This window comes from Taudactylus pleione, unplaced genomic scaffold (genome assembly GCF_031769625.1).
Source record: "Taudactylus pleione unplaced genomic scaffold, aTauple2 ptg000037l, whole genome shotgun sequence".
NCBI lineage: Eukaryota > Metazoa > Chordata > Amphibia > Anura > Myobatrachidae > Taudactylus > Taudactylus pleione.
The window spans coordinates 167741-183136 of record NW_028284439.1 but is presented as its reverse complement, the minus strand read 5'-3'; the positions used below and the strand labels follow the sequence as shown (position 1 = coordinate 183136).

At 42.6% G+C, this 15396-nt stretch overlaps 1 protein-coding gene across 1 annotated transcript in view; it reads left to right on the top strand.

Moving 5' to 3' along the window:
* Positions 1-1820: 1820 nt before the first annotated feature.
* KPNA4 (karyopherin subunit alpha 4) overlaps positions 1821-15396 on the top strand; it is a 35687-nt gene continuing 22111 nt past the window's right edge. The window contains exon 1 of the mRNA XM_088452354.1: positions 1821-2108. Within this exon, the coding sequence (XP_088308480.1) occupies positions 2040-2108 (69 nt within the window). The 5' untranslated portion in view covers positions 1821-2039. The remainder of the gene's footprint in view (positions 2109-15396) is intronic.

The window sequence follows — 15396 nt, the reverse complement described above, 5'->3', positions numbered from 1 at the left end:
ATATAGGCTTGACATAGCATCCTTTTAATACGGGACACATGAATTACACAGGTTCTGTAGCTGAGGAGAAATGGAGATTTGGGGGCCGATGTATTAATAGTCGCGACACTGCCGCGATTATTAAGGATCTATATAACAGGGGATATTTTAATTTCTAATGAAAATATCCCTGCTATGTACAAAGGGGCTGTCCCTGCGAGTTATTTCCCCAGCAAATTGTAGACGCCTTTCACAGAAGTGAAAGACTTCTCCTATGGAAGCTGACGCATGCTCACAGTGTAAAGGCGCACATCCACTACACAATTAAAATGAGCGATTGAACGATAACGATATCGCTCATTAAAATGTGTAAAACGGCCAGTGATGCGTGCTCCTGCTGATCGTTTTAGAAATCTATCATCGACCAAACATGCTGAACAACCTGACCATGTTAGGGGATGATTGATGTGCCTACACTGAACTACTGCTCATTCAGTGTAGGCACAGCACAGACTGTCAAACGACTTCACGATTACAATGTCATAATCGTGCAGTCGTTTTGAGGTCTGCTAGTGGCTTTGTGCCTTCAGGCTTCACTGCCGGCCGGAGGCTGCGGGACAGATTGACAGATCTCTCTCCTGCTCACAAGCCTCCATTGGCTTAAAGCAGTTTACACCATCTGAAGATGGTATATAAACTACTGGGCCAAGCTCCGAAAAGCTTGAGTTTGGTACATAGGGGGTCAGATCGTAGTCCCCATTGATAATAATGGGGCCTGTGATCTGCAGTGCTAATTAACACTTTGCTGGATATTTCTATGAAATCACCTGCACTGTGCAGGTGATTTCATTATTCAGTACATTATTATTATCCTTTGTTTATATGGTGCCACAAGTGTTCTGCAGCGCCTTACAAAGTGAACAATTCATAAAATTATGCAGAAACTAGTTTCTATTAAATGTAAAAAAAAAAAGTTTGATACATAGGCAGATACTTTTATTTCTTTATACATAACCCTTTGAAGTCAGACAGCCACAGAGCCTGTGTAATTCACCTGTCCCAGATTGAAGGGATATGGCAAGCCTATATCTATCAATCACAAAACAGAGGCGCTGTCAGCAATAGTACCATAGAAATGTATTTATTGTAGCATAGCAGCAAATACAAACACATTATATGTATATATTTGTTTCTTTTTAAACGTATTTTGGTCTAGTGAAGCCGGTGAATACCACACGATGTCTGTAGTTACCAGGACCACAACCCAGTAGTTTGAGGCTCTCCGGTTACTCTGTTGGACTACATGACAACAAGGCGTACTTTGACTTGTAGTTCTACTCACAAGTTGCCTAGGCGGCGTCCTGACTCCAGTCTATCTTACTGTAGAGTGCTAGTATGGTCAGATAAGCTATACCCTTATACCCCCACCAATGCGTGCACGGGAAGACAATGTCTCCTCCATGTGAACAGTCTATAGCCACTATGTAGGGTGGGGGTACACATTGCACGCATGACGTACATTCATCTGCCCCGAATCCCGTGCTCAAATTGGGAACACGTACGTGTCTCCTCGGTATGTCATTTTCCTGATGCCCCTAAAGCCAAACCAGTCAACTTTAGTCTCCAGAAAAATGTCTGTCATCCCATAGACCCCCAGACACGGGCTGGAAAACTACATGCGTCATGCAGGCAGGAACAACCCCGGATATTGCGTCAGCCGCTGGGCCGCAATCTCTATGGGTTATCTCGCAGTTACGGGTACAGCGCCCTCAGCGGCGGGGAGACCACACCGCAGCCGGAAGCTCTGTGTGACTCGCCCCCCTCCGATCAGGTCGTAGCCAATCAGCGATTGGGATTCCTATGTGTGGGTGTGGCCACTACTCTCGGCTCGAGGCTTTCTTGTTACCGGCATTCCGCCCAGACAAGCGGCAGTCAGAGAGCGCGGAGCCGCCAGCCGGAGCCTTAGATCACCTCATACCGAGAGCCAGCCGCACCTCGCCGTCACCGGCCCTCCTCCCACACACAGGCGGCCAGCGCTGCGAGGCCGCGACGCTCCCATCATGGCTGACAACGACAAGCTGGACAACCAGCGGCTGAAGAATTTCAAGAACAAAGGCCGCGATTTAGAGGTAGTTATCACGCCCAGGTCTGAGTCATCCCCGGGGTGCTTGCAGGCGCCGGCTCGGGGTAATCCCGGCACGGGGCGCAGCGCCTTCTGGGCCTAGCTGTGACGTCGCTGTGGCTTGGGGCCTAGTAGAAGTAAGGAGAGCCCGGCCCGGATGGCTAGAGGTGGTGTGGTGCCCTGTCCCCTCCGGCCTCTCAGTCAGCACCGTGTAAGAGGGAGCGATTACCCGCCGGCTATCCCTCCGCCCTCCACCACATACCGGGCAATGGCGACCTGGTGCATGGTTCCACACCCAGTACATCACCTCACTCAGTATGCACCGGTACACCCACCGTCCCTTTCACCAAGTATACATACACCAGTAACAACCCCCAGTATACACCGGTACACCCACCCTCCCCTTCACCAAGTATGCATATACCAGTACACCCCCTTTCACTCACTCTGCACCGGTACACCGACCCACCCCTTCACCAATTATACATACTCCAGTACACCCACCCTCCCCCAGTATACATACATCTTATTGATTTAGGGATAGATTTAATAAATCGGCAGCTTTGATCATTTTAAATCAACAGGCAGCTTTAGCATTGTTTTCTATTGCGGTTTTAAAACTTTTGGTCAAAGCAGGCAATGATTGGCACCTCTGAAAACCCAACATTTAGCAAATCTACACCTGTAAGTAGGGATGGGCAGCTCATAGATCAGGGCTGGGCAAAAAGTGGCCTTCCAGCTGTTGAACTACAAATCCCATCATGCATTGCACCATTTTTTGCATGGCCGAATAGCAAAACTGTGGCAGGGCATGCTGGGATGTGTAGTTTTACAACATCTGGTGGCTGCTAATTGCCCACCCTTATCCTAGGTCAACTCCAAATTGCAGTGTAAAAAAAATAACTGTCTAGTATTTGTGCAGGAGTAGCCGGTATTTTGTGTGCATGCAGAAAAAAGCTAAATTCACACAGCCCTTGCATTGCAAGATGGTTAGTCCTGGAGCAAAGTTGCTTTTTTTCTGTTTTATTCCCAATCAGCTGCTCTATTTTTTGTATAGTCAGGTCATAAATTACTCAACTAAAACCCAACCTAGGGGCCTGTTGGCATCTGAAGGGCCCAGTTTATAACACATTTTGTATGTTGCCAAGAACGTCATGCAATTTAATCCAACTGACTTATATACTTGCATCCCAAAAAAAGATTGTTAACTTTGTTTTAATGTTTACATAACTAATATTACTTCAAATATCTGAATATTATATCTTCCTAGAATTTGCATAAATTCTTTTAATAAGATGCACAGTGTATCTGCACACAAGATAGTGTCCATACTGTTACACCTTTTCCATTACAGTAGTGTAAAATTGAAAAATGGGTCGACGAGCTTTGTTTATATACAATCTTCCTGTATTGGTTTCTTCCTCCTGTGACTTCCTGCTGACTCCATTCCCCATCTCAGACAATCGCTGTCACTCACATCTGCACATCTCTTGTAATTATTATTATTATTACCAGTTATTTATATAGCGCACACATATTCCGCAGCGCTTTACAGAGAATATTTGGCCATTCACATCAGTCCCTGCCCCAGTGGAGCTTACAATATCTATATTCCCTACCACATGCGCGCACACACGGGTTAATTTTTGTGGGGAACCAATTAACCTACCAGTATATTTTTGGAGTGTGGGAGGAAACCGGATAACCCGGAGGAAACCCACGCAAGCACAGGGAGAATATACAAACTCCACACAGGGCCATGGTGGGAATTGAACCCATGATTTGTGCTGTTCTGGAACAGTTTGACTTAATAGGCTTTCTTTTCCCCTATCCCCTCTCACATTAAAACAGGGTACCCATGGAAAAATAATATAGTAATAATGTGGTCACGTCCTAAATTGGTTAAGTTTTAGCAATTGTTAAACTTTAGAGGGGGAAATTCAATTGTTTACCTGTGCCCGCATCTCCTTTCTAGAGTGACAACAATATTCAATTGTTTGTGCTACCGTTGCTAGATTGTAAACATTGTTCAATGTTCTTTGAAATGTATGATGTTCACAGTCCTGGTACTTAATTTTCTGACTGTAATAAACAGTGTTCTCCCCAGAATTAAGTAGTTGGGTGGGGGCCTTCGCAATTATGCGCGCGCCGGGAAAAGGGGTATCTCCCTTACCATTTCAGCCCGACATGTCTCAGGCTGCTCCCCCACTGGCGCTCAGTCAAGTGCCCATTATGCAGTGCCCCCTGTAGTTTTCCCCTTTATGCATTGCCCCCTGTAGTTTTGCTTTGCCCCTATGCAGTGCCTCCAGGCTGAAGTAGTGCCCCCAGACTGGCCCCTTATGCATTGCCCCCAGGCTCAAATAGTGTCTCTTATGCAGTGCCCCCAGGCTGGCCCCTTATGCAGTGCCCCCAGGCTGTTCCCTAATGCAGTGCCCCCAGGCTTAAATAGTGTCCCTTATGCAGTGCCCCAAGCTTAAATAGTGTCCCTTATGCATTGCCCCCAGGCTGGTCCCTAATGCAGTGCCCCCAGGCTTAAATAGCGTCCCTTATGCAGTGCCCCCAGGCTGGTCCCTTATGCATTGCCCCCAGGCTTAAATAGTGCCTCTTAGGCAGTGTCCCCAGACTGGTCCCAGCCCAGAACTTACCTTAACTTGCTCGCCTCTCGCACTCCCGCTGCCTCGCTCTGACTGGATCTAACTAGATCCAGCAGGCGCACGGGGCAGGCTCCTCACGTCGTGGGTGACATCATGACGTCACCCGCGCACTGTGTCACTGGAAATGCTTGCCTCTGAAGCGATCGGATGCTTCTTTAGCCTCCGGTCACTTCAGAGGTCAGCGTTTCACAGCAGGGGTCGGCGGGGGAAAGTGCCGGGCTGTTTCTGCCGGGCAATGCTCCCGCAGAAATCAGCCTGGGGAGAACACTGAATAAAGTTAATGTAAAAGCCTCTTGTGAAATCGAGATACAACTGGTTCCTTGTGAAAACACTGCTTAATTTGTATCAATCTATTTCTAATTATGGGGGTGATTCAATTGTTTTAGCCGCTGCTATTTCTTTAGGGCACCCGATGAAGCAGTTCAATTGTTCAGCTGTGAATATCTGCAGCTGCATTCATTTCTGTTCCCAGCCTCCCAAGGTGGCGAGCACAAATATGCTCTAAGTCAGCTGTTTATGTGCCCAAAGCAGGACTTTAGAGAGGGTTAGCTGCTATACACGGCTAAGCACCATGGCTTTTGGGCGCGTGCCCCAACGGAGCAACTATTTAATTTCTCCATTGGGTGCACATTGCTTTTCTGCACCCAAAAACATTTCTTTTGCCCCCCCTATGAATCTGAATCAATTATAGCAATGTAGAGCTTAGCATCCCAGGTATGCTGTGCATTTTTTTCTTATTTGTGGGCAGTGTACCAATATATGGGTTTGAATGTAATATTCTCATAAAAGCAATGTAGCCGTTGTTCAGATTTTGTTTCTTGGATTTTTTAATGCATGTCATGCATCTTAATTAACTTTTACATAGCACCAGCATGCTCCGTTGCACGGTCCCGGTCGGACCTCACGGCGGAGTGCGCCAGTCAGAACCCAGGGAGCCTGTTTAGGCCTTCTACTGGATGATTCGGACGACATTACATAATAAAATGTAATAATTAAACCTGGGCAACGCTGAGTACTTCAGCTGGTTACAAATATATCATGTACACTTGTAGAAAAATTGTTATGCAGGGTGCCATACATCAGGGCTTGACAATTTTTTAGTAAATCTAGGAGCAAGCTTAAAAGTTTAGGAGCCAGACTATTGTCCGCACCCAAAATATATGAAAACTTTTATAGAACACCATTCATGCCCTTTCAGGCTTTTCCACATGTTATACCATTATACATGCCCTCCTCCGATACCCAATTCATAGTATACCTCAGATACATAGTATGTCACCGTGGTACTGCCAAAATGTCTGCATGTATAATTTAAAACAATGTCTACAGGGAAACATGAATGCTGTACCTGCATCTTCTACCTGGGCTGGGATCTGGGGTACCAGCAGAATGATTTGTCTGGCTCTCAATGACTCTACTGACTGACTTGTAGCTGGGCAACTGCAGGAGCACTGGGGATGATGGACTTCATTCTAGAACCCTGCACCTGTCACAACCCCTGCAGTTTCTCTATCCTGCTTGGGGTGTCGCTCTCTGCTCTGGTGCTTCTAGCACACTCAGCTGATGGTACAGACCAGATTGTTCTAGAAGAACCAGAGAGGAGAGAGCGACACCCCAGGCAGAAAAGAGGAACTGCATGGGTTTTAACATGTGCAGCGTGCTATAATGAACACTAGAGGAGATAATGTGGAAGGTGTCTGACATGATCTATCAAGGAGTCCTGGGAGCTGGTCTCATTCAACAGCCTTGGACCCCTCTGCCCCAGCTGTTGCTAGTGTACATTTGTGCTCTGCAGCAAGAGCACTTGCAGTATGAGTAGCCCTGGAGAGCTACCTGAGAAACTAACCCACGCTGTCCACAGCAAGTGTAGAATGGACCCAGGAGCTAGCCTTGCCTGTGATGGCACAATGGAGGGAGGGGGCTGCTGGGGACATCATCAAAGCGGTAGTAAATTTGTGAGGCGAGCCAGGCCAAGGTGCGGATACTCTTGTTGGTGCTGCATCGCGTCCTGCAGGACCCCAGCAAATTTTGAAACCAGGAGTGCTAACCAGTAGTGTACCAGCCAATCATAAAATGGGTATGGGTTCTTATTTTGCATGGTTAACACTGGATTGTCATGCAATCTGCACTGGACAACGGAGCGGTGCTGGGCACGTAAGAGGCAGGGGAATCTGCATCCGTCCATGCGGATCCTGGCTTCATCCCTCCTGGTAAATGGCACGCCCCCAAACGCTGCAGCTGGTCAATCATTCTGTAGATTGGGGGGTCTGCAAGCGAGATAACATGACACATTCTGCACATGCACAGAGTGGGTCCTGCGCAGGTGCAGAGAACCCTAACAATTGGAAATGTATGTTCATTGTCAGATTAGCATCTCAGAATCTGTAAATGCATACACAGCATATTATTACTGATAATTGTAAATATGAAGTGGCAGATTTGTAATGTTAGGACTCCTGCCCTCTTCTTTAAGCTGCCAATGATGACAGATATTGCAATATATTTCGTCTAAAAAGCAATGTCCATGCTAAATATTGAGCTTCAATAGGTTTGGTCATTATGTATCTAGGTTGTACATACTGTTGTAACTTTAAAGTTTGTCACTGTTTTTAGCTCTTGCATAATTTCCTTTGCATGTGTGATTATTAACTTGATACAGTAGTGTGGGATGAGGCTGCTCTGACATCAGTGGCACTTTGTATGATGGCATAGTCAGGTTTATATGCCCAAATAAAAAGACAATTGGAATTTTCTCTTTGCTTTCCTCTGCATGAAACGTAATTAAGCAAATAAAATGCTGAGTGCCTGGCAATTCAATTCAGTGCAATGATGAATAGCCCCGGGATGGAGTTCCTGGAGCAGTTCAATTGATTCTGCTGTCAAGTCTGACTAGAATCAGTTAATTTGCAGAATGCTAGTTACCGCGCCTTTAGCTGGGCGTTTGATCGCTGTAACCGTCATTGTCTTTTCGTACAGCAGTTGTGTATGGGATTGCAGCTGTTTTGAACATGTATACTCAGGAAAGATGTTTTCCTACTCTTTCAGTGTGAAATGTTGTGTTGCTTACATAATATACTTTGCACTGTTGTCACTTAGGTAATAAAGAAATCTGCATGGAGCAATTTTTAATTGTCTATTTTAAAACTGTGCGCCTCTGTTTTGCTATGCAGCATTATCTAATTTCAAAGTCTGTCTAAATTTATACTGCACTCATGTCTCCTGTGCTTGGTTTCTCTAGGACACTGTGTTCTTGGACCAGTGGCTGTTGTCCAGGAGTGCAGGGTATTAAACTGGAGATTTAAACCTGGAAATTAGTGCTAGGAGTATGTGTGAGGAAGCAGTATATTGGAACATTAGTCACCTTCTACCTAATTAAAATAAATACGTTAATTAGTCTGGCACTAATAGTGTGGAAGAATCTCCTCAATGATCCTGAATGTAATATTCAATTAGAAAATATTCCCAATGTAAAGTGAACAATTAAATACATTGAAGATCCTTTTTGCTTTACTTTAATTACCTAGCTGAATGTTCCTTAAATGTATGAAATGTATGTAGAGAATATTTTCAATTTAAAGAAAAAAAAAAAAACATAAATATTTGCATTCTTTGTATGTTTTAGCAAGTATAAATTGTATAATCAGTACATACAATCTCTAAGTTGGCAATTCAGTTGTTTTATCGCCTCCTATCTTCCATCAAGTGACGGGAGATCAGGGTGCGATATTCAATTGTATCTGGGTCCCATACATGTCACGCCCAAATAGACAGGGTTTAGCGGCGTAAAAACTGCTATACCGGTCTAAAGTCCTGCTTTGGGCACAAAATGCTGATTTATCGCGCATTTCTGCTCATCTATCTGGCGGGCTGTGAGCAGAAAGGTGTGCTCCTGCATTGACAATCATGGGCGAAAACAATTTAATCTCACCTAACTGTCCATAACATAAAAAATCGGCGGACCAAAGGGATGTAAGAATAAACAGTTTGCACTACATTGGCATACTGAATCAATATTAAGAGCTCTCGTACAGAAATTTAGACATTTTTGTTTCTCTGTGATTAATAAAAAAGTTTATCCCCACTTTTTTAGTTATTAAATAAAAGGTAGATAAAAAAACTTATGATTATATTTTTAACACAATGATTATATTTTACAAATTCTTAGTGTTATTAGATTTGCTTTAATAAATTAATGTAAGTAAAAGGGTTCAAATCTAGACACTTAAGGGGGCTATTCAGTTCCTCTCGTATCTAAAGTGACCAGGAGCTATTTAATTGATTGCACAACTATCCCGGTGTTTGTTGCGATGGAGGCATTCTCGTGCTCTAATGCACAGGATTAGCCGTGTTAAGCTGCTTATCCCGTGCTAAGTGACAAGCACTTGCAAACCTCCCCAAAGCCCTACTATATACCGGTTTTTGCATCTATTGCAGGAGGTTGTGAGCAGAAATCCACCATAAATGCAGACTTGGGGCTGGTTTTCTAAAACAATTGAATAGCTCCCGGTCACTTTAGACTGCAGCGATAAACAATTGAATCGCCCTCTTAGTAGCTGATTCAATTAGATGCAAGTTGGCCAAAAACTGCTAAAGGTGGGTTAAAAACCCATGGCCATGACTTTTGCTATGTGAACAGAAGGGCAAAAGCTACTGAAGATCAAGCAGATCTTCAGTATGAATACAGACCATGAAATTGGGGCCTCAAGATCCTTCTGACTTTCTGGGTTTTATGCAGGAGGTGTCAGAAAAGTTATCCTGGCTCTTTCCCTCCCGGAAAGGAGCATGGAGGTGTCAGACACCATCTTGCTGCATTTGGAATCCCAATACTGCGACTGTTGTCGCAGGCTGGGATCACCATAGCAACCGATGGTTGCTCCTTTAACCATGCTGCTGGAGCCACCATGCAAAGACTAGAGAACAATAAGCAAGCAAAGAAAAAAAGTGATTTTATTTTTAACTCTCAAAAGCACTTATCACTCAGTGGGCTCTATTTACATTATTTTTACTAAAATAAAGTGAAAAAAAGTGTTTTCACATTATTTTAGTATCACCTAAAGTTACTAAATGGCAATTGGAGTAGAATTCGTAAAATTCTACTCCAAGCCCTAATTATCACTTATTTTTAGTAAACAGATCGCATTTCCCATAATTGTAATGGGAAATGTGACCTGGTCAAAGTTACTAAAAATAAGTTGTGAAAAAATACCGGGGAAATCCCTGTGATAACACCACCTGGAGGTGGCGTTATCCAGGGTCTCCCCCGGTTACCGGACTCCTGCTCTGCTCTGACTGGGGGAGCAGAGCCTGGAGACGGCCCCAGTGATCAGCTGTGTGGTCTAAACAGACCATACGCTGATCACAGCTTAAAAAATAAAAAAATGTAAAAACAAACTTACCTGACTCCAGGGACCGGAAATCGGGGGCTTTGGTGATGTCCTCTCTCCGGTCAGCTGGTCTCCCATGCTGCACTGCGTCCCAGTTGGCACCTGACAGGGTCCCAGTGCAGTATGGGATGTCAGCTGGACATCACCGGAGCCTGGACCATACAGGTAAGTGTAATTAAGGGAGAAGGGAAGTCGCGCGGGGTCCGCGATCGTGGGGGTGGTGCTTGGGGGCGGGGCTTAGTGCCAGGGAGTAGCAGCGGCGGCCAGTCAGCACATGCGCGGGGCACTTGTCACAGTATTTTTTTTGCAAAAATACCGTGACTAGTGTGCTAAGGGGATTCGCAGGGACAGAGCTTTCTCGCAAGCTCTGTCCCTGCAAGGGATTTGTAGTAAATCCCTGTGATATTGCCTGAATTCGCAATGCGAATTCAGTCGGTAATATCACACTACAATCTGCATTACAAATGCGGATTGTAGTAAATAGAGCCCAATGGGAGAAAAGTAAGGAAAATCCTTATTTTATGGCAAAAATGCATAACCGTGCAATGAAGAATGTATTTAGAGATTTTTTTTAAATAGTAATATTTGGGCAATAAAGGCATGCCATTTTTACAGTGATTTTTGTTATTTTTTTTTTATTTTTCTCTACAAAGCAAAACAATTGGTTAATGATGTAGGACGTATATTGGGGTGTTGATGGGAAAGGAATTTTTGGAATTGCAGATAGGGGGTTGCAATGTTGTTTTTCAACTTTTAATAAACTTGTATGTACACAATAAAAAATCACTAGAGAAATTTTAATGTAGCCCAAAATGCTCTAGACACTTTGAAAAATGGAAAAATAATAGCCAGCAAGTGTATTTCAGCAAAGTTACAAAATCAACCATTTGGCACCATTTAACTGCTTCCCATAACTTGCTTATGGCCACAAATCGCCTCCTACATAGTCCTGCTTTTTTTGGGGGGGGTTCACTATGATTTCCCCCTTTTATGTACTTAGATGGCATAATTTAGATTTGATGTGCAATACCTGCGAAAATTTTTAGTTGAATAGCAAAGGACTCGGTAGAGCGCTTCAAAATATACAATGCATAATATGCACCCATGAGCACAGGGCACAGAACCTGCAACTTATTGAATTGGCCCCTTTAAGATGAATGCAAAACGAACAGTTATCATTGACGTTGCATCGATCTATATTGGTCAAGTAGTAAAATGACATAACCATAAAAACCACCAGCGCTTCTTTCACAGACTAAATAAAATGCATACTATGTAATTTTATAGAAGATCAGTAGTAACAAAGTCTCTATCCTCTGATTGTGAAAACAATCTTTATCTTCTGTCAGAGTACTTACATTGGAATTCTGTCACGTGTGCATGTAAAGGTTTCTTTATATACACTGAGCAGAATATTAGCACCTTAGTTCAGTTGGACAAACACTTACATTTCTATGCATGCGTGTAACAATATCAATAGCATTTCAGCCCCGCGGTTCCCATAAAGGTATCTTTTTCTCTCCCAAGTGTTTCCAGGTGAATAAAATCAGAAGGTAAAAAATCCAGAATATGACCCTTTAGATATGTTAAAAGGTATTTATTCACAACAATCCAGCAAACAGATTTAAATATATAAAGTCTTTAAAAATGTAAAAAAAAAAAAAAAAAGTCTTGGCATGACTCAACGGATGAATAGCACTGGATAAGCCAACTCTGGGCAGCAATGGAAAGGCTGTGTCGGTCCTCGTGCTGCAGATCATGGGCTGATGGTATTTGACCGGACCGTCGCTCCCGGGTATGGTTTCCTATTGCTACGGCTTATCTACACGTTTCAAGGAGCACACTCCTTTTTTTTTTTTCTCGAAACACGTAGATAAGCAGCAGCAACCACAGCAGTGGTCAGCCCATGATCTGCAGCACGAGGATGGACACAGCCTTTCCACCGCTGCCTGGAGTTGGGGTATCCATTGCACTAGTGGTTTTTATTTTTATTAGTGAACTTTTAGAGTTTGGGTGTGCGCTTTATAAAACTTACTAGCTTATATTTCAGGAGGTGCTGAGTGATGAAAGTTTGTTTCCAATAAGTGGTAAAATGAGTTGTTTGGATTACTTGTACATTGACAGGGTTGTGAAAAAAGTTATTTTGTTTAAACCATTTTTTTTTTTTTTGCAATGTTTTAATGAAATAAAAATGGAATACTCCATAAATACTGTGACGCATTGCTATGTATTAGGAACTTTGATCAACCAAGTTTTAATGCTTTCTAATATTAACAATCCAAAGTTATTAGGCTTTGATATGATTTATTTGACATCTTTCAATAAAACCATTTTTTTACTACTTATTCATTTTACATCTGAATATATGTAAATAGACTAAACATATTAAAACAATTGAAAATAAGAATAAGTTCATGTTAAACATTAATACTAGTTACTTTTAATTAAATAAAGCTGAATAGTAATACAAAATGGCAAAAGCACTTTTCAGAGAAACATACACACACAAAATGAATTAAGCATTAGCACTAGGCATGCCCAATATTTTGAATAAAAGTAGTTTAGTTTAGAGGCCTTTTCAGTTCCCAGTCTGTTTTGAAGCTTCTAATGAACTAATCCAAAAGAAAAGTTCTTTACACTAGCTGAAGAATTTGTTTTGATCTGTAATAAACATGAAGGAGATTAACACATTAAAGAGGTAATACACAAAAACAAGTCATGGTTTAGAGTTATTTATTTTAAGATTGAGAATCTTGTGTTTTGTCTCCTGTCCTATAGGATTGTTAGAGGAGGTATTTGTGGAGTTTTGGCTGATGCTAGGCAGATTTAGTACCTCTCTGATCTGGTTTACCCTCCATATTTCTCTTGTCTGTGAATTGACTGTATTGGTTGAGATCACTCAAATGAAGACCACACACAACAAGAATGGAATAATACCAGGGGGTTTCCCCTTTTTAATATAGGCTTTTTACAAATAGTCACTGCATTGTCCCTGTGGTCACAGTATAATAAAAAACCAGAGCGATATTAAAAAAAAAAATTGGTTTAAACCTACCAACCCTGCTTAATAACTTGGTACATTATGCTTTAAGAGCAAGTTACCAGTTTAGTTTTGCATTTAACAGGTTTATACTGATGCCCCAAACTATAGATGCATTTCAACGTCCATGGTTGAAAAGAAACCTCTTAATAAGCGATTAATGAACATTTGTAAATATATACATGGGTTAATAATTTCTTCTATGGTTTCAGTTCTTCACCAAGTCTGGCGATACTGAATTTCTCCAACCGTTTTTCACTCTAGCTAGCAAAAGATTGGAATGAATATTCCACCCAGGGAGCCTTAAGTATTTTGCAGATCCATAGGTGCTCTGACGATGGATATATATCTCTAGCATAATTGAATTAGATATTAATACATTCCTTGTTTGTGATTAACAATAAAGCTGCTCCAATATTGTGTTACCATGAAAATTTCACGACTTCTGACTGGTGCAGGCCAACCAGTTGTTGGCTGGAGAAGGATGGTTGGGTTTAATAATGTGTAGGTGGTAGTGCAGCTTTAAACAAATTGCATTACATATATGGGTCAAGTCCCACTACATGTCACGCATGCATATATTGGGCAGCATAGACTGTGTAACGGAGAGCATTACTGCCTCACAGTACAGAGGTTGTGGGTTCAATTCCCACTAGGGCTCAAACTGTGTGGAGTTTGTATATTCTCCCTGTGCTTGTGTGGGCCAGACCAAATGATTCCACGGGCCTTATACAGCCCCCGGGCCTAAAGTTACCCATCCCTGCATTAGATTATCAGACACGTGTCCCAGATTATCCAAACTGATGAGGATCCCCTGAGGAAATATTTGCTTTTGGATACCTAATGTTTGTTTAGCCCAAGTTGTGTGATATTGCTCTTAAAGTCATAATTGGGACTTGCTATAGAAATTAAACATTTATGGATCTATCTCTATCTTGCCACCTTAGCTCTGTGTGTGAGCACAGGTATTTCTGGTGTTTGTTTTTGGTGAGTCAGGTGTATTTGTCTAGTTAAATCAGCAGTGTGTATGTATTCTAATTATAGATTGCTAGTCTAACCATCCTGCTATGTAACAGTAACTTATGCTGTGGCCGGCCTGAGTCATCGGCTATTGTGCCTGCTAGTTCCAACTTGGCACCAAGTTCAGCAAAATGCGAGTCAGTGTTAGCCGTGCATGGGATGGCACGTTGTGTAGAAATGATCCTATCCTCTGAGTCAGGAAAATATACCGAATGCTATTGAATGGTTGCTTCCTCTGTAATTCACTTGCCATGATATAGTATAGTTATCTCATATTAGCAGTATGATTTAAATATTTTGCTAATTATCTAGAGCAAATTGAAGTGCATGTATTTTGTCTGAAATTTCATTGCTGGTTTGAAAGTACTTCAAGTGGCTGGAATAGTGGCCTATAACTGGACAAATCTACCATAGCGGGGAATTAATTTTAACACAATATTCCTCTGGGCATCGTGGCGATGCCTGATAACACGTACATTGCACAGTTACGGCAATGCCGACTTCACAAGGTTTACCTCTCGCCTGGAACGACATTCATCACGTACAATTCCTCCCATAGATAGTTTGGGAGCAGTTTACTTGCGTGATTCTTTGCTACCTAAGAAAATATAATAAAGCACAAATTGCATTTCCTTTGCTAAACACTGAGCCAGACGCGCAAGGACGGCTTTGTGCAGTGGGATCAGTGCCCAATTTTCTCACACTTAAGCTGCCCATCCACTAGCAGACCTCAAACCGACTGCACGATTACGACCTTGTAATCGTGCAGTCGTTTGTCAGTCTGTGATGTGTTTACACTGAATGAGCAGTCATTCAGTGTAGGCTCATCAATCATCTGCAAACATGCTGAACCTTATCATCAGGTTGTCCAGCATGTTTGCCCGATGATAGATTTCTAAACGACCAACCGGAGCGCGCATCGCTGGTCGTTTTAGACATTTTTGCAAACTATTTATGAATGATAGCGATATTATCGTTCAATAGCTCAACTTAATCGCTTAACTTAATAGTCTAGTGGATGGGCAGCTTTTACAATGGCAAAATTGGTGAAATTTTCAGCCTTTTTTTTTTTTTCCAGTCACACTCCTCACTAATGCAGCATGTGTAGCTTGGCATAATACTGCTTTTATACCTAAATTCCGGGTCTGACCCGGAGGTTGGAACAGGGTTCCAAACTGGATCAGACCCAGAATTTAG